Source organism: Bos taurus, chromosome 25 (assembly GCF_002263795.3).
Source record: "Bos taurus isolate L1 Dominette 01449 registration number 42190680 breed Hereford chromosome 25, ARS-UCD2.0, whole genome shotgun sequence".
NCBI classification, from domain to species: Eukaryota; Metazoa; Chordata; class Mammalia; order Artiodactyla; family Bovidae; genus Bos; species Bos taurus.
In genome coordinates this window covers 18,588,980-18,609,052 of record NC_037352.1, presented here as the reverse complement: position 1 = coordinate 18,609,052, position 20,073 = coordinate 18,588,980, and the positions used below count along the sequence as shown (strand labels likewise).

Here is a 20,073-nt window from a genome sequence, read left to right as displayed (position 1 = left end):
TTCCAAATAGGAAAAGGAGTATGTCAAGGCTGTATATTGTCACCCTGCTTATTTAACTTATATGTAGAGTACATCACAAGAAACGCTGGGCTGGAAGAAGCACAAGCTGGAATCAAGATTTCCAGGAGAAATATCAATAACCTCAGATATGTAGATGACACCACCCTTATGGCAGAAAGTGAAGAGGAACTAATAAAAACCCTCTTGATGGAAGTGAAAGGGAAAAAAGTTGGCTTAAAGCTCAACATTCATAAAACTAAGATCATGGCATCTGGTCCCATCGCTTCATGGGAAATAGATGGGGAAACAGTGGAAATAGTGTCAGACTTTATTTTTTGGGGCTCCAAAATCACTGCAGATGGTGATTGCAGCCATGAAATTAAAAGACGCTTACTCCTTAGAAGGAAAGTTATGACCAACCTAGATAGCACATTGAAAAGCAGAGATATTACTTTGCTAACAAAGGTCCATCTAGTCAAGGCTATGGTTTTTCCAGTGGTCATGTATGGATGTGAGAGTTGGACTGTGAAGAAAGCTGAGCGCCGAAGAATTGATGCTTTTGAACTGTGGTGTTGGAGAAGACTCTTGAGAGTCCCTTGGACTGCAAGGAGATCCAACCAGTCCATTCTGAAGGAGATCAGCCCTGGGTGTTCATTGGGAGGACTGATGCTGAAGCTGAAACTCCAATACTTTGGCCACCTCATGCAAAGAGTTGACTCATTGGAAAAGACCCTGATGCTGGGAGGGATTGGGGGCAGGAGGAGAAGGGGAAGACAGAGGATGAGATGGCTGGATGGCATCACCAACTCAATGGACTTGAGTCTGAGTGAACTCCGGGAGTTGGTGATGGACAGGGAGGCCTGGCGTGCCATGATTCATGGGGTCGCAAAGAATCGGACACAACTGAGCGACTAAACTGAACTGAACTGAGTCATAAAGAGTAGAAGGACAATGCCAATGCAGTGCAGATTGATTTTGACAAAAATTAAAGTTATCATGTGCCAGGTCACCACTATAAGAATACCAGGCTTGGATGGAGACTTTCCATAATATAAAGTCTCATGTCTAAGCTTCTGAAGGGTGCTTGTCTAAGCTGGAAAATACAGGGTTGAGGAAGGGTACTACTTTATGCTTTCTCTGGTGACCTTACCTTGATGCAGGAACCCTCTACCAGGACGCCATCCAAAGACTCTATGGCCAGCTGGGCAGCTTCCAGGACTTCATATTGTATACAGAGATGTGGCTGCAAGAACACGGAGATTTTCTTACTTTGGCTTTGTAGGCTTAAACTGCCAGAGAAGGGGCTGGGAATAGAGTCCCCTTAAACTACAGTGGCCAAAGTCACAAGAATGGATGTCCCTGCAGTGCTGGGCTAGACAGTGATCACAAACTGTCATTTTAAGTAGAATCACCACATGCAGAACCTAGTTTCTCAGAAAATAACCTTAAATTTGTCACCTAAAATTGAAGCCTTTCTCTCTCTGGGTGCTATGGGGTAAGTAACAAAAGTATTTACTGCCTAAATTGCTTTTCATATTATTTATTATTAATCACTAAAGTCATCACTCTAAGTCACAGGCAGAGATTCCCATTTGTCTTATTAGCTTAATTTTTTAAATAAGCAGCTTTCCCACAAACTTCTGGAGGTTAAGTTCTTCCACTGGATTTGTGTCTTCAAATTTACTGCTTTTCCATTTGATTAACCAAATAGCTAAATCTATGTGATAGTCCAAGCCATAACATCATCATAGAGATTAAAGTGCTCCCATAGAAAACCTTCATTTTATTGGATTTGACAATGATTTCTTGAATATGACACCAAAGACACAGGCAACAAAATAAAAAAAGTAGAGAGAGAACTAAATCAAAATGTGCATCAAGGAAGAACCATCAACAATGTGAAAAGGCAGCAGAAAGAATGGGAGAAAATATTTGCAAATCACATATCTACTGAAGGAGTCAAAATATATAGGGGACCTCCCTGGTGGTCCAGGGGCTAAGACTCTGTGCTCCCAATGCAGGGGAGCTGGGTTTGATCCCTGGTCAGGGAACTAGATCCCATATGCTTCAACTAAAAAGTTTGCATGTCCCAACAAAGATCAAACTGCAAGTAAGACCTGGTACAGCCAAATAAATATTAAAAAATAAAATACATAGAGAACTACTAAGACTCAACAAAAACATCAAACAACCCAATTAAAAAATAGGCAAAGGACTAGGAGAGGCATTTCTCCAAAGAAGATATACAAATGGCCACTAAACATACAGAGATACTCAACATCATTAATCATTAGGGAGATGGAAGTCAAGAAAACCACAAGATATTACATCACATCCATTGTGAAGTAAAGTGAAGTCGCTCAGTCGTGTCTGACTCTGCGACCCCGTGAACTGTAGCCCACCAGGCTCCTCCGTCCATGGGATTCTCCAGGCAAGAATACTGGAGTGGGGTGCCATTTCCTTCTCCAGAGGATCTTCCCGACCCAGGGATTGAACCCAGGTCTCCCTCATTGCAGGCAGACGCTTTAACCTCTGAGCCACCAGGGAAGCCACCCTGGCTCACACCCATTAGGATGGATCAAAACAAAAAATGCCCCCCAAACCAAAAACAACATGGGTTTGGGTGGACTCCGGGAGTTGGTGATGGACAGGGAGGCCCAATGTGCTGCGGTTCATGGGGTCGCAAAGAGTCGGACACAACTGAGCGAATGAACTGAAACTGAACTGAACATGAAATTTAAGAAAATTGGAGGCAATATGAGTATTGGCAGACTTCTTAATTCTCAAAAAATCAGATCTTGTCAATACTGGGCACACATTCTTATGGGTCAACACTGTTCCCATGAAACAGAGCATGTCTCATATTCCAGTTGGTGACAATCAAGCTCAAATCACTAATATCTGAATGGCCCTAGAAGGCATCTGAATTTACCACAATAGATTAGAAGGTCAAAAATCTAAGTTTTCTTGTCTCATTACCTGATGTGTTTCAAGAACAAGAGTCATTAACTGGACTGGACCAAAACTCTTAAACAGCCTCTTCAGAGCACTGAGGTTACAATTTTTATTAAATGGCCCAGCGTAGACAGTTGACATCTCTGTCCACTTGATCTTTATCTACAAGAAAAACAACAGAATACAGTGAGGAGATGGATGTGGAAAGAGAATCAAGTCAAATCTAAAGAAATCATAAGTTGAAACATGGGATTAAATCCTTTCAAGGAATTTCTCAACACAAACACCTGTCAAATGTACAAGAATTTGTCTTCAGGGATTTCACGGCATCATTATTTGTAATAGCAAAATTTTATCAAATCCAAATGCTGAAAATAATAGGTATATCCTACAAAAGAAAACTAGGCAGCACAAAGATTATATAGTGTTATGAACAGATGTTTAAGATATATTGTTAAGTGAAAAAATAAAGTTGCAAAATAGAATATATAGTCTGATTCCCATCATAAAAATGTAAATGGTAATATACCTATAGAAAAAATTTAGAGAAATATATAGTAAACTTAATATAAGTATGTATTACTTTCCTTAATTGGAGGAGATTATAATGTCATCAAATAAATCATCTAGTAGAACCCATTCACTTACCCTTTTGTTCATCTCTTGAGTGAGGTTGGGTGAAAAGGGTTCAAAAGAGAACTGCACGATGCTGAAGGGAAACAGGGGGATTTCCACTCTAGCCTGCTCAAGAACCTGTAGAAAACAGCACAGCCTGGATGAGGCAGGAATCTAGTCTATTGTGGCTTGTGGAGGTGAGCCACAGTAATATAAACAATGGTTGTCTTTTTACCCATGTTAAAAAGCAATGTGAGGCTGACTTCAAGGTCTGGAAAAAAAATGGTGATACCACACAGCCTTGTAAAAAACCATCTAATCAGTAAAAAGAACAGAATCACATATGACCCAGATCTCTAGCATTACTAAGAAGCAGACTATTACAACCTTCAAATTACCTCTAAGTAAAAAAACAAGTTAAATTCCAACAGAGCTACCATCACCCCACACTGTTGCAAGCCTGTGAATAAAGAGGGAGAAGAGGTGCAAGAGACTTTGAGGGGCAGGGAGCCAAGGGGCACAGAAGGCTTGGGTGAAACAAACAAAATCAGCCCCAGAAAAAACTACAACTAAATGCCAAAGCAATGAAGACAGGTCACAACTTTGAAGGTTCAAGCCCCTGACTACAAGGAAGAGACTTGACAGCCTTAGAGAAACAGTGTTTCTGGGGAAAAATCAGATATATAGAGAAGAGGCAATACCCTATTGGAGCCACTGCAGTGAAGGAAAAAAAAAAAAAAGAAATTAGGACAGAAATTAAGGAAAAAAGAGAAATAAAAGATAGGAAAAGATAAATACCAATCCCTCACAAGAGCATTATAAACTTACTCTTCCTAGCACATCTTTCTCAAAAAAACCATCAACACTTTAAAAAAAGAAAAAAGAGAGCCTGACATCACAGATAAGAGTACAAGGAAGCTTTAGGCCCTCAGTTTGCCACACACACCACTTTAATACTATGTAAGCCAAAATATCTTTGCAAGAATATAAGAGACCAGTGGAGAACTACAGCACCCAGACACAACAACAACAAGGGATCCCAGCAACAGGAAAAGGAAAATATGCAGGTTTTGTATACCCATCTATGCCTGCACTATCTAACCTAGAAGAGCTCAACATAGAGGAAACTTCCCATACTGGGGATCTTCCCTCTGGACAGAAACAAGAGTGGACCATGCACTCAATGTCATGGTTAGATTGGGCATTGCCCGAGGGACTGATTAGTTTCTGTTTCACTTGACTCAAACCACTGATAGGACTGGCAGCCTTGTTTGTAAGCCACTGATGCAATCACATCTTAATAATGAACTTGTAATCACTGCACATTAGAGCTGCAGTTCCAAACGCAGATGTCAGGAGGAGCAACAGATTGCAAGTTCTGAAAGGAAACAGGGACAAGCTGCTCGGGGAGTATGAGACAACTAAAAGCACCTGCACAAGCTCAGTGACAACACATCCTCAAAGTAGATTTGAGAGGTCCTGAAAACTCACTCTGAGCTGATCAGTGAACGCTTTCCTTTCCACAATGCCAGGCCCTAACAATGGGAGAGGTAGCTGACCTAAAGAAATACAGAATGAACTAAAAAGAGAACAAAGATAAACAACTAATGAAATCAGGAACAAAATGAGAATTTCATTAAAGAGACAGCAACTATATAAAAAAGAACTAAATAAACTCTGGAGCTGAAAAATACATTAAGTGAATTGAAAAATTCACTAAAGGGTTTCAACATCAGACTTGATTAGGCAAACTTGAAAATATATCTTTGAAATCACTAAGTTAGAGCAAAAAGAATAAAGAAAAGCAAATAGCATCTAAGAGGCTTACAGGACATCATCTAGAGGACTAATACAGAAAAATATAGGCATCCCAGAAGAAGAGAAAAAGGGATACAGAGCTTATCTGAAGAAATAATGGCTGAAAAACCCCCATATCTGAGCAAAGGAAAGAACATACAAATTCAATAAACTGAAAGGACTCCAAGCAGGATAAATCTAAAGAGACCAACACAAAGACATATTACAATCAAATTTGTTAAAAGACAAAATTAAAGAGAGAATCTTGAGCAGCAAGAGAAAAGCAATTCATCACATACAAGGATGCTTTCATAAGATTATCAGTGGATTTCTTTACAGAAACCTTGCAAATCAGAAGAGAGTGAAAAATTCAAAGAGCTAAAAAACAAACAAACCCCATCAACCAAGAAAACTGTATCCAGCAAAACTATGCTTAAAAAATGAAGGTTAAAAAAAAAAAAAAAAACTTGAGGAAGTTTATCATCACTATGCTTACTCTTATGAGAAATGCTACAGGGGGAGTCCTTTAAAATGAAAGGATGCTAGACAACAACATGAAAGTATTCCAATTAAGGTAAATACATGAAGACACATAAACATAATACACTTGTATTGATGTAATTTTGGTGCATAAATTCACTTTTAATTATCCAGAACTTAAATTGACAAAAACATGGAAAAAATAACTACATGCCTATGTTAATTGTTTTTCTAATATGGAACAACGGACTGGTTCCAAATTGGGAAAGGAGTACATCAAGGCTGTATACTGTCCCCCTGTTTATTTACTTACATACAGAGTACATCATGCAAAATGCCAGGGTAGCTGAAGCTCAAGCTGGAATCAAGATTGCCAGGAGAAATATCAATAACCTAAGATAGCAGATGGCATGACCCTTATGGCAGGAAGCGAAGAGGAACCAACGAGCTTTTTGATGGGGATAAATGGGGAACAATGCAAACAGTGACAGACTTTATTTTCTTGGACTCCAAAAACACTGCAGATGGTGACTGCAGCCATGAAATTAAAAGACGCTTGCTCCTTGGAAGAAAAGCTATGACAAACCTAGACAGCACATTAAAAAGCAGAGATACTACTTTGCCAAAAAGGTCTGTCTAATCAAAGCTATGATTTTTCCAGGTCATGTACGGATATGAGAGTTGGACCATAAAAAAGCTGAGCGCCAAAGAATTGATGCTTTTGAACTGTGGTGTTGGAGAAGACTCTTGAGAGTCCCTTGGACTGCAAGATCCAACCAGTCCATCCTAAAGGAAATCAGTCCTAAATATTCATTGGAAGGACTGATGCTGGAGCTGAAGCTCCAGTACTTTGGCCACCTAATGAGAAAAGCTGACTCACTGGAAAAGACCTGGATGCTGGGAAAGGATGAAGGCAGGAGAAGGGGACGACAGAGGATGAGATGGTTGGATGGCATCACCAACTCAATGGATATGAGTTTGAGCAAGCTCCCAGAGATGGTGATGGACAGGGATGCCTGGCGTGGTACAGTGCATGTGGTTGCAAGGAGTCAGACGTGACTGAGCCACTGAACAACAACAACTAGGTTTGATACAGCTTTCCTGACAAGAAGCAATTGCCTTCTAATTTCATGGCTGCAGTCACCATCCCCAGTGATTTTAGAGCCTAAGAAGAGGAAATCTGTCACTACTTCCACCTTTTCCTCTTCTATTTGCCATGAAATGATGGGAACACATGCCATGATCTTAAGTTTTTTAATACTGAGTTTAAGCCAGCTTCTTCACTCTTCTCTTCACCCTCATCGAGAGGCTCTTTAGTTCCTCTTCACTTTCTCCCATCCGAGTTTTATCATCCACATATCTGAGGTCGTTAATGTGTATATAATATATAAAAATGCAATTTATGATATCAGTAACATAAAGTTGAGTGGTGTGGAGCTTATAGGAGTAGAATTTTTGTATGCAATTAAGTTGTTATCAGTTTAAAACAATGTTTTAACTTTAAGATAACTGCAATGAGACTACAAAGAAAATATCTCCAGAACATACTCAAAAGGAAATGAGAAGGGTATCAAAGTCTGTTTCTACACACCCACATACACATACAATGAATGAAACTCAAAGGAAGACAGTAGAAAAGAGAGGAGGGACAAAAAGCTGTAAAAGATACAGAAAACAATAAAATGGAAATAATCCTTCCAATCCAATGATTACTTTAGACAGCAAAATGTTATTAGCAAACTGAATTCAACAACACATTGAAAGTTTTACACACCATGATCCAGTGAAATTTATTCCTGGGATGCAAGGATGTTTCAGTGTATGAAAATAATTCTATGTAATATACCACATTAACAGAATGAAAGACAAAACCATATGATCATTCAACTGCAGAATAAGCATTTGACAAGATTCAACACTAGTTCATAAAAACAATAAAAAACTAAAAACAGGAGGAAACTTCCCAAACATAATAAAGGCCATATATGAAAAGCCCACAGATAACATCATACATACATACAGATACATCATACATAGTCAAGGCTATGGTTTTTCCATTGGTCATGTATGGATATGAGAGTTGGACTATAAAGCTGAGCGCCAAAGAATTGATGCTTTTGAACTGAGGTGTTGGAGAAGACTCTTGAGAGTCCCTTGGAATGCAAGGAGATCCAACCAGTCCATCCTAAAGGAAATCAGTCCTGAATATTCATTGGAAGGACTGATGCTGAAGCTGAAACTCCAATACTTTGACCACCTGTTGTGAAGAACTGACTCGTTTGAAAAGACCCTGATGCTGGGAAAGATTGAAAGCGGGAGGAGAAGGGGACAACAGAGGATGAGATGGTGGGATGGCATCACCGACTCAATGGACATAAGTTTGAGTAAACTCCGGGAGTTGGTGATGGACAGGGAGGCCTGGCGTGCTGTGGTCCATGGGGTCGCAAAGAGTCAGACATGATTGAACGACTGAACTGAACTGAACTGAACATCATACTCAAAGGTAAAAGACTAAAAACTATTTCTCTAAGATCAGGAACAAGGATGTCCGCTCCTCCCACCTACATTCAACACAGTATTGAGAATCCTAACCAGAGTAATAAAATATCCTCTGAGGAGGATACCTAATATTTAAGTTTCATATTAAAAAAAAGTTCAAATTGTCCAAAAATGAAATGCCCATTTTGGCTTCACAGTAGTTATTTTGCATAAATGTATAGACATCAATAGGGTTTCCCAGAAGCTACAGTGGTAATGAATCTGACTGCCAGTGCAGGAGGCGCAAGAGATGTGAATTCAATCCCTGGGTTTGGAAGATCCCCTGGAGTAGGAAATTGGAACCCACGCCAGTATTCTTGTGTGGAAAATTCCACAGACAGAGGAGCCTGGTGGGCTAGAGTCCAATGGGTCACAAAGAGTCAGACACAACTGGGCATACTGAAATAAAATAGGAATCCACAGGTCCATGTGAAATTAATGAATGAATGAACAAATTAATAAGGTAATGGGAGGACTCTTACTCATAGAATGCTGAGTAACAACTAGTAAATATGGAGGAAGTATATAGAGTTGGAAAGTCATCCTTGTACAACAGTCACAGTAAAATTGGTTCAGCTAAGAATCATCAGTTCAGTTGAGTTCAGTCGCTCAGTCATGTCTGATTCTTTGCAACCCCATGAATCGCAGCACGCCAGGCCTCCCTGTCCATCACCAACTCCCGGAGTTCACTCAGACTCATGTCCATTGAGTCGGTGATGCCATCCAGCCATCTCATCCTCTGTCGTCCCCTTCTCCTCCTGCCCCCAATTCCTCCCAGCATCAGTCTTTTCCAATGAGTCAACTCTTCACATGAGGTGGCCAAAGTATTGGAGCTTCAGCTTTAGCATCAGTCCTTCCAAAGAATACCCAGGACTGATCCATCTCCTTTAGAATGGACTGGTTGGATCTCCTTGCAGTCCAAGGGACTCTCAAGAGTCTTCTCCAGCACCACAGTTCAAAAGCATCAATTCTTTGGCACTCAGCTTTCTTCACAGTCCAACTCTCACATCCATACATGACCACAGGAAAAACCATAGCCTTGACTAGACAGACCTTTGTTAGCAAAGTAATGTCTCTGCTTTTGAATATGCTATCTAGGTTGGTCATAACTTTCCTTCCAAGGAGTAAGCGTCTTTTAATTTCATGGCTGCAGTCACCATCTACAGTGATTTTGGAGCCCCCAAAAATAAAGTCTGACACTGTTTGCACTGTTTCCCCATCTATTTCCATGAAGTGATGGGACCAGATGCCATGATCTTCGTTTTCTGATTGTTGAGCTTTAAGCCAACTTTTTCACTCTCCCCTTTCACTTTCATCAAGAGGCTTTTTAGTTCCTCTTCACTTTCTGCCATAAGGGTGGTATCATCTGCATATCTGAGGTTATTGATATTTCTCCTGGCAATCTTGATCCCAGCTTGTGCTTCTTCCAGCCCAGCGTTTCTCATGATGTACTCTGCATATAAGTTAAATAAGCAGGGTGACAATGTACAGCCTTGATGTACTCCTTTTCCTATTTGGAACCAGTCTGATAAGAGCAGGAGGGGATTTTGATGAAAAGCAGGGTATTTGCTTTTCTTAAAGTATATCCTCACATAGTACTTATTTGAAATAAGGGGAAAAAGCAGTAACTCTCTAACAGAGAAAGCAGACAATATCTCGTTAAGATCATCAAAATAAAAACAAGAAAGGGACAGATGGACCAATATGCCTCTTGATGTGGTGCCCTGAAAAGGACATATTACTTATGTATGATCTGGCTAAACATACAGTCTGCATAACCTGAATCTAATTATAAGGAAACCCAAAATGAAATTACCAATGTCATGAGAGACAGAAATTCAATAGCCAAAGCCACAGGCCTGCTAGAATCTGGAAAAAGACACTGGCAGCTGACAGTTCTGCTCCTATTGGGTAACTAAGACTAAAAGTGCTCCATACAAAATTTGAGACAGAAGACTGGCTAATGGTACACAAGGTTGCTAATGAGTAACAGCTTGATACTGGCATAGGTTACGAAGGGTTATGTTACCCTCTACTCTGAATACAACCTTCAAAGACACAGTGGGTCACTTACCTCTTTATTTGAAAGGCACTTAATAGTTTGACAGTTTTTGGAAGAAGAAAGTGCACTAGCATCTGCCTCCTGGGTCAAGAAAAGGAGCTTCTGGCCCACTGAATCCAGGCATTCTAAAACACTGTAAAGAAGGAGAGGTTAAGGAATAACCCAAGGTTAAGAGGTTAGGAATAACCCAAGAGTTACTAACCCAAGAGTTACTTCTTTATACTTGTACTGTCTAACATGGTACCAATTAGCAACATGTGGTTATTTTAATTAAAATTAAATAAAATGAAAATTCAGTTTCTTAATTGCAGTAGTCACGTGTACTAAAAGGTTTACACGTGTGGATAGCACAGGTACAGAACATTTCCACCACTATAGAAATCATATTTGTCATTGCTGCTCTTGATTCAGGGAGAGGAAGGATAAACAAAAATATATTCAAAGCTCTTTATCAAAGTTTAGGCTAGATTGTAAGGATCTGATATATTTATTAGGCTGCAAAGACAAATCCCTTCTGAATCTGTTTTTTGTTTGTATTTTCCCCAATCTGGGCAAGACATCAAGACTATAGCTGACTCCTTTAATCAAAATACTCACTAGTCTATATCTCCTCTCATGCTACTTAGTTCAATGTTATTTCAATGTCTCACTTTTTTGGTAAAATGAGTTATTTTAAGACACGTCAATATATTCAGAAAATTAGAAAAGCATGCTATTCAGGGAAGTAGATGGTAGTTTTCCCTCCATAGTTTCTGTAATGGAAGAATGTTACTCATATTATTGATAAACATTTCTCAATAGACTCAAAAGGAGAAAAGAAATTGCTAGGTTTTGTTGTTAAATAAGCAATCAGATACTCCATTTATCTTTGTAACTATTTAGAACTGAAAAATATTACCTTGTGTTTAGCCGCTGAACTCCTTCTGCTGTATTTCTTGGCTCTTGGCTTTCCTGGTAACTAAATAGTGCCTCCAGATTTAGTTCTGCAATCTTAAAAGAAAATAAAGTGGTAAAAATCATTTAGTATCTTGTAAAGTATTTTATGGCAAATAGATGGGGAAACAGTGGAAACAGTGTCAGACTACTTTTTTGGGCTCCAAAATCACTGCAGATGGTGAAATTAAAAGACGCTTACTCCTTGGAAGGAAAATTATGACCAACCTAGACAGCATATTAAAAAGCAAAGACATTACTTTGCCAACAAAGGTCCATCTAGTCAAGGCTATGGTTTTTCCAGTAGTCATGTATGGATGTGAGAGTTGGACTATAAAGAAAGCTGAGAGCCAAAGAATTGATGCTTTTAAACTGTGGTGTTGGAGAAGACTCTTCAGAGTCCCTTGGAATGCAAGGAGATCCAACCAGTCCATCCTAAAGGAAATCAGTCCTGAATATTCATTGGAAGGACTGATGCTGAAGCTGAAACTCCAATACTTTGACCACCTGTTGTGAAGAAATGACTCATTTGAAAAGACCCTGATGCTGGGAAAGATTGAAGGCGGGAAGAGAAGGGGACAACAGAGGATGAGATGGTGGGATGGCATCACCGACTCAATGGACATATGTCTGAGTAAACTCCAGGAGTTGGTGATGGACAGGGAGGCCTGGCGTGCTGCGGTTCATGGGGTCGCAAAGAGTCAGACATGACTGAGTAACTGAACTGAACTGAAAGTATTTGAGGCTAAAAAACAAAACAAACAAAATGCTCAAACCTGAAAAACCTACTCAAATGGTGTTCTTTGCTTCTGTAGACAGTGAACTTTGCTGATGCCACAGTCCTAGACTGGGTTCAATACTTACCAGATCGCGTCTGGCTGCTTAGCCAGGAATGGCAATCTGTTACCAGCTGCTGATGTAACATGAATATGGGAAAGGACCAAGCGGGGCTAAGTGAAAAGCAGTGACAATTCATTCATTCCCAAGTCACTTAAAACTTACTTCTCTGTAAACATGCAATCTTTTGAAACTATAAAAGAATAGTTTTCATGGCAATATGAAGAAAAAAAGACTTTATTATATTAATACAAAATTATTAAAAGTATTCTAGTTTATTCTCTTTGCATAAAGTGAGAGCCCTTTGGGAGTTTTCGTGTATAGAGATACAAGTTTTCTTACTTAGAATCATTTTAGATTTGCAGAAAAATTATAAAGAGAATATAGAGTTCCCAAGCATATTCAACTGCCATTTTCGACTATTATTAATATCTTAGATTAGTATTATATATTTGGCACAATTATTGATGTTAGTTTTTTCTTTTTAAATTTTTTATTTGAGTATAGTTGATTTACAATGTTGTGTTAGTTTCTATTTATACCAAAGTGAATCAGTTACACATATCCATTCTTTTTTTTTTTTTTCACATATCCATTCTTTTATAGATTCTTTTCCAGTGTGTTATTAACTAAAGCCTATGCTTAATTCAGATTTCCTTAGATTTTACTCAAGTGATATGCAGTTCTTCCTAGAAGTCAAGTGGCAACTGCTGTTGAAACAGTGCTACCCCAAGAGAGCAAAAATCTATGTAGATATTTATAATTATCACAATTATTAACATCAGTTACAGTGACTTAAAAGTAGCATGCAGGATCTTTAGTTCCCTAAACAGGGATAAAACCCATGCCCCCTGCAATGGAAGCACAGAGTCTTAACCACTGGAATTCTATCAACTATAATGATTAATACCACTTTATGGTGCTTAATATATTCATGGCACTGTGCTAAGAGCATTGTACTATATAATATCTCATTTACCCTCACCAATATCCCAGAGAAGTGTGTTCCCATTTTACAGATCTAGAAACTAAAAACTAGAAACTAAAGTTCTTCAGAGAAATTGCCTTAGATATCACATATCATTTCACCTATAATATATACCATTTCACCTACTGAAAAACAGGTTAAGTCTAACTTCAGAGACATTTAACCATTATATTATGCTAGTGATACACATCTTAATTTCAAATATATGTTCACCTTGAATTACACTCCCATTTTTGTAAAGAAATAGGATATGGTGGTTTGTGACACTGTTCTAGTCTCATAAGTTTAAGGAAAGCAAAGATACTAACCTTCTTTGGGCCATACTTGAGGAAATATCGAGCCAATTCAAGGGTTGTTCTAGCATCTTCTGTAGCATCATGACCAAGCCTATCTGGACACTGTATATCCTTCCTGGAAAGTCAAGGTAAAATTGAGATAACTGGGAGCATTCTTTTTTTTTTTTTTTAATTTTGTGGCTGTGAGGTGCGGCATGTGGAATTCCTCAACCAGGGATTGAACCCACACCCCCTACATTGGAAGCATGGAGTTTTAACCACTGGAAGGCCAGGAAAGTTCTGAGAGCATTTTTAATGACAGATTCATTCAACTACCCCAAAGTTCTAGCTACATGTAAAATTTTAGCATCCCAGTAATTAGATTTGAATCACAACAATCAAGATTCGTTTATTCCTTAATGCCAAGATCTGAAAGGTTCTGAGAATACAGAATGATCAGGAATGGCTTTGTCTACAGTAAGCACATCATCAATGGCTATTTAATAAAAAGTCTCTGGTTCACTCCCTAGGCAATCCCTTGTCTCATTTCTTAGATATAGCTGTGGTTTTAAAGTTATCTTCCAGAAATTTTCTATTTGTATACAAGTGTCTAATATACAGCCTTCCCAGGTGGCGCTAGCGGTAAAGAACACTCCTAAAAATGCAGGTAGAGTTAAGAGACATAGGTTCAAACCCTGGGTTGGGAAAATCCCCTGGAAAAGGGCATGGCAACCCACTCCAGTATTCTTGCCAGGAGAATGCCATGGATAGAGACCCCGGGTGGGCTACGGTCCACAGGGTCACAACTGTAACACAGTTGTGTCAGGGACACAACTGAAGCAACTCTGCATGCATGCACGCATGTCTGTTATATACTTAAAAGTTCTTTATTTAAATTTTTTGACTGCACTGTGTGGCATATGGGTCTTAGTTCCCTGACCAAGGATGGTGCCTGTGCCCCCTCCATTGGAAGCACCGAAATGCCAGAGAAGTCTCATTATTTTAAAAAATTTGTAAAAATACATATCTTCCCTGGTGGCTCAGACAGTAAAGCATCTACCTACAATGTGGGAGACCTGGGTTCAACCCCAGGGTCAGGAAGATATCCTGGAGAAGTAAATGGCAACTCACTACAGTATTCTTGCCTGAAAAATCCCATGGATGGAGGAACCTGGTTAGGCTACAGTCCATGGGGTCACAAAGAGTCAGACACGACTGAGCGACTTTACTCACTCATACAGCTACATCATATCAATATCTCAAAATCTTTGAATCTTCTTCTGAAACTCCATTTTATGGAGATTAATCTATAAATTGGAGAATAATACCCAGATTTTTTCTCAGTAACATCTTCAGATCAGATCAGTCACTCAGTCGTGTCCGACTCTTTGCGACCCCATGAATCGCAGCACACCAGGCCTCCCTGTCCATCACCAACTCCTGGAGTTCACTCATGTCCATTGAGTCAGTGATGCCGTCCAGCCATCCCATCCTCTGTCGTCCCCTTCTCCTCTTGCCCCCGATCCCTCCCAGCATCAGAGTCTTTTCCAATGAGTCAACTTTTCGCATGAGGGGGCCAAAGTATTGGAGCTTCAGCTTTAGCATCATTCCTTCCAAAGAAATCCCAGGGCTGATCTTTAGAATGGACTGGTTGGATCTCCTTGCAGTCCAAGCGACTCTCAAGAGTCTTATCCAACACCACAGTTCAAAAGCATCAATTCTTCGGCGCTCAGCCTTCTTCACAGTCCAACTCTCACATCCACACATGACCACAGGAAAAACATTAGCCTTGACTAGACGAACCTTTGTTGGCAAAGTAATGTCTCTGCTTTTGAATACGCTATCTAGGTTGGTCATAACTTTCTTTCCAAGGAGTAAGTGTCTTTTAATTTCATGGCTGCAGTCACTATCTGCAGTGATTTTGGAGCCCAGAAAAATAAAGTCTGACACTATTTCCACTGTTTCCCATCTATTTCCCATGAAGTGATGGGACTGGATGCCATGATCTTCGTTTTCTGAATGTTGAGCCTTAAGCCAACTTTTTCACTCTCCACTTTCACTTTCATCAGGCGGCTTTTGAGTTCCTCTTCACTTTCTGCCATAAGGGTGGTATCATCTGCATATCTGAGGTTATTGATATTTCTCTCGGCAATCTTGATTCCAGCTTGTGTTTCTTCCAGTCCAGCGTTTCTCATGGTGTACTCTGCATATAAGTTAAATAAGCATGGTGACAATATACAGCCTTGACATACTCCTCTTCCTATTTGGAACCAGTCTGTTGTTCCATGTCCATTTCTAACTGTTGCTTCCTGACCTGCATACAAATTTCTCAAGAGGCAGATCAGGTGGTCTGGTATTCCCATCTCTTTCAGAATTTTCCACAGTTTATTGTGATCCACAGAGTCAAAGGCTTTGGCATAGTCAATAAAGCAGAAATAGGTGTTTTTCTGGAACTCTCTTGCTTTTTCCATGATCCAGTGGATGTTGGCAATTTGATCTCTGGTTCCTCTGCCTTTTCTAAAACCAGCTTGAACATCAGGAAGTTCACAGTTCACATACTGCTGAAGCCTGGCTTGGAGAATTTTGAGCATTACTTTACTAGCGTGTGAGATGAGTGCAATTGTGCAGTAGTTTGAGCATTCTTTGGCACTGCCTTTCTTTGGGTTTGGAATGAAAACTGACCTTTGCCAATCCTGTGGCCACTGCTGAGTTTTCCAAATTTGCTGGCATTGAGTGCAGCACTTTCACAGCATCAGCTTTCAGGATTTGAAATAGCTCAACTGGAATTCCATCACCTCCACTAGCTTTGTTCGTAGTGATGCTTTCTAAGGCCCACTTGACTTCACATTCCAGGATGTCTGGCTCTAGGTCAGTGATTACACCATCGTGATTATCTGGGTCATGAAGATCTTTTTTGTACAGTCCTTCTGTGTATTCTTGCCATCTCTTCTTAATATCTTCTGCTTCTGTTAGGTCCATACCATTTCTGTCCTTTATCGAGCCCATCTTTGCATGAAATGTTCCTTTGGTATCTCTGATTTTCTTGAAGAGATCTCTAGTCTTTCCCATTCTGTTGTTTTCCTCTATTTCTTTGCATTGATCACTGAGGAAGGCTTTCTTATCTCTTCTTGCTATTCTTTGGATCTCTGCATTCAGATGTTTATATCTTTCCTTTTCTCCTTTTCTTTTCGCTTCTCTTATTTTCACAGCTATTTGTAAGGCCTCCCCAGACAGCCATTTTGCTTTTTTGCATTTCTTTTCCATGGGAATGGTCTTGATCCCTGTCTCCTGTACAATGTCACCAACCTCCTTCCATAGCTGATCAGGCACTCTATCTATCAGATCCAGGCCATTAAATCTATTTCTCACTTCCACTGTATAATCATAAGGGATTTGATTTAGGTTATACCTGAATGGTCTAGTGGTTTTCCCTACTTTCTTCAATTTAAGTCTGAATTTGGCAATAAGGAATTCATGGTCTGAGCCACAGTCAGCTCCTGGTCTTGTTTTTGCTGACTGTATAGAGCTTCTCCATCTTTGGCTGCAAAGAATATAATCAATCTGATTTTGGTGTTGACCATCTGGTGATGTCCATGTATAGAGTCTTCTCTTGTGTTGCTGGAAGAGTGAGTTTGTTATGACCAGTGCATTTTCTTGGCAAAACTCTATTAGTCTTTGCCCTGCTTCATTCCGTATTCCAAGGCCAAATTTGCCTGTTACTCCAGGTGTTTCTTGACTTCCTACTTTTGCATTCCAGTCCCCTATAATGAAAAGGACATCTTTTTTTGGTGTGTTCTAAAAGGTCTTGTAGGTCTTCACAGAACTGTTCAACTTCAGCTTCTTCAGCATTACTGGTTGGGGCATAGACTTAGATTACTGTGACATTAAATGGTTTGCCTTGGAAATGAACAGAAATCATTCTGTCATTTTTGAGATTGCATCCAAGTAGTGCATTTTGAACTCTTTTGTTGACCATGATGGCTACTCCATTTCTTCTGAGGGATTTCTGCCCGCAGTAGTAGATATAATGGTCATCTGAGTTAAATTCACCCATTCCAGTCCATTTCAGTTCGCTGATTCCTAGAATGTCGACATTCACTCTTGCCATCTCGTTTGACCACTTCCAATTTGCCTTGATTCATGGACTTGACATTCCAGGTTCCTATGCAATATTGCTCTTTACAGCATCAGACCTTGCTTCTATGACCAGTCACATCCACAGCTGGGTATTCTTTTTGCTTTGGCTCCATCCCTTCATTCTTTCTGGAGTTATTTCTCCACTGTCTCTAGTAGCATATTGGGCACCTACTGACCTGGGTAGTTTCTCTTTCAGTATCCTATCATTTTGTCTTTTCATACTGTTCGGGTGCGCTAAAGCGCAGGCAGCTGTGACAGGTGCGCTAAAGCGCAGGCGGCTGAGACGGGCACGCCAAAGCGTGGCAGAGAGGAGTTACCCCATGTCCGAGGTCAGGGGCAGCAGCCGAGAGTGCCAGACTGCGATGGCGCAGGAATGGCCCAGAGGAGCTACCCCATGTCCGAGGTCAGGGGCGGAGACGAGACGAATTACCCCATGTCCGAGGTCAGGGGTGGTGGCCGGGAGGAGATACCCCATGCCCTTAAGCCCGAGGCCAGGGGTGGCGGGTGGGAGGAGGAACCCCACGCCCGAGGCCAGGGGCAGTGGCCGGGAGGACCAACCCCACGCCGTGGCTGCACGGGCACAGAAGGGCCTAGAGGAGCTATCCCACGTTGAGGGTCAAGAAGGGTGGCAGTGAAGAGATACCCCTCGTCCAAGGTAAGGAGCATTGGCTGCACTTTGCTGGAGCAGCCATGAAGAGATACCCCACGCCCAAGGTAAGAGAAACCCAAGATGGTAGGTGTTGCAAGAGGGCCTCAGAGAGCAGACACACTGAAACCATACTCACAGAAAACTAGTCAATCTAATCACACTAGGACCACAGCCTTGTCTAACTCAAAGAAACTAAGCCATGCCCGTGTGGCGACCCAAGATGGGCAGGTCATGGTGGAGAGATCCGACAGAATGTGGTCCACTGGAGAAGGGAATGGCAAACCACTTCAGTATTCTTGCCTTGAGAACCCCATGAACAGTAACATCTTAGACATCCCTTTATTGCACATTTCATAGCTGGAGCCACCATCTGCAGTGATTTTAGAGCACAAAAAAATAAAATCTGTCACTGTTTCCCCATCTATTTGCCATGAAGTGATGGGACCAGAAGCCAAGATCTTAGTTTTCTAAATGTTGAGCTTTAAGCCTACTTTTTCACTCTCCTCTTTCATCAAGAGGCTCTCTAGTTCTTCTTTGCTTTCTGCTATAAGTGTGGTGTCATCTGCACATCTGAGGTTCTTGATATTTCTCCCAGCAATCTTGATTCCAGCTTGTGCTTCATCCAGTCCCACATTTCTCATGATGTACTCTGTATATAACTTAAATAAGCAGGGTGACAATATACAGCCTTGATGTACTCCTTTCCCGATTTGGAATCAGTCCGTTGTTCTATGTCCAGTACTAACTGTTGCTTCTTGACCTGCATATATATTTCTCAGGAGGCAGGTCAGGTGGTCTGGGATTCCTATCTCGTGAAGAATTTTCCACAGTTTATTATGATCCACACAGTCAAAGGCTTTGGCATAGTCAATAAAGCAGAAATAGATGTTTTTCTGGAACTCATTTGCTTTTTTGATGATCCAACAGATTTTGGCAATTTGATCTCTGGTTCCTCTGCCTTTTCTAAATCCAGCTTGAACATCTGGAAGTTCATGGTTCATGTACTGTTGAAGCCTGGTTTGGAGGATTTTGAGCATTACTTTGCTACCATGTGAGATGAGTACAACTGTGTGGTAGATTAAGCATTCTTTGGCATTGCCTTTTTTTGGGATTGGAATGAAAACTAACCTTTTCCAGTCTTGTGGCTGCTGCTGAGTTTTCCAAATTTGTTGACATATTGACTGCAGCACTGTCACAGCATCATCTTTTAGGATTTGAAATAACTCAACTGGGATTCCATCACCTCCACTAGCTTTGTTCATAGTGATGCTTCCTAAGGCCCACTTGACTTCGCATTTCAGGATCGCTCTAGGTGAGTGATCACATGATCGTGATTATCTGGGTTGTGAAGATCTTTATTGTATAGTTCTTCAGTGTATTCTTGCTACCTCTTCTTAATATCTTCTGCTTCTGAGAGATCCATACCATTTCTGTCCTTTATTGTGGGCATCTTTGCATGAAATCTTCCCTTGGTATCTCTAATTTTCTTGAAGACATTTCTAGTCTTTCCCATTCTATTGTTTTCCTTTATTTCTTTGCATTAATCCCTGAGGAAGACTTTCTTAGGTCTGCTTGCTATTCTTTGGAACTCTGCATTCTGATGCTGATATCTTTCCTTTTCTCCTTTGCCTTTTGCTTCTTTTCATAGCTATTTAAAAGGCCTCCTCAGACAACCATTCTGCCTTTTTCATTTCTTTTTCTTGGTGATGCTTTTGATCACTGCCTCCTCTACAATGTCACGAACCTCCATCCACAGTTCATCAGGCACTCTATCAGATCTAATCCCTTGAATCTATTTGTCACTTCC

The 20,073-nt window shown here is 40.4% G+C and overlaps 1 protein-coding gene across 7 annotated transcripts in view; it reads right to left on the bottom strand.

Annotated features, from left to right (window-relative positions):
* Positions 1–20,073, bottom strand: part of REXO5 (RNA exonuclease 5) — a 70,021-nt gene that overhangs the window by 17,152 nt on the left and 32,796 nt on the right. For all 7 annotated transcript variants that reach the window (XM_059881373.1, NM_001038154.2, XM_059881374.1 and 4 more), the window contains 6 exon segments: positions 13,514–13,616; positions 11,346–11,437; positions 10,460–10,580; positions 3,604–3,708; positions 2,980–3,117; positions 1,151–1,243 (listed from right to left, as the gene is read on the bottom strand). In XM_059881373.1, coding sequence (XP_059737356.1) covers positions 1,151–1,243; positions 2,980–3,117; positions 3,604–3,708; positions 10,460–10,580; positions 11,346–11,437; positions 13,514–13,616 — 652 coding nt within the window.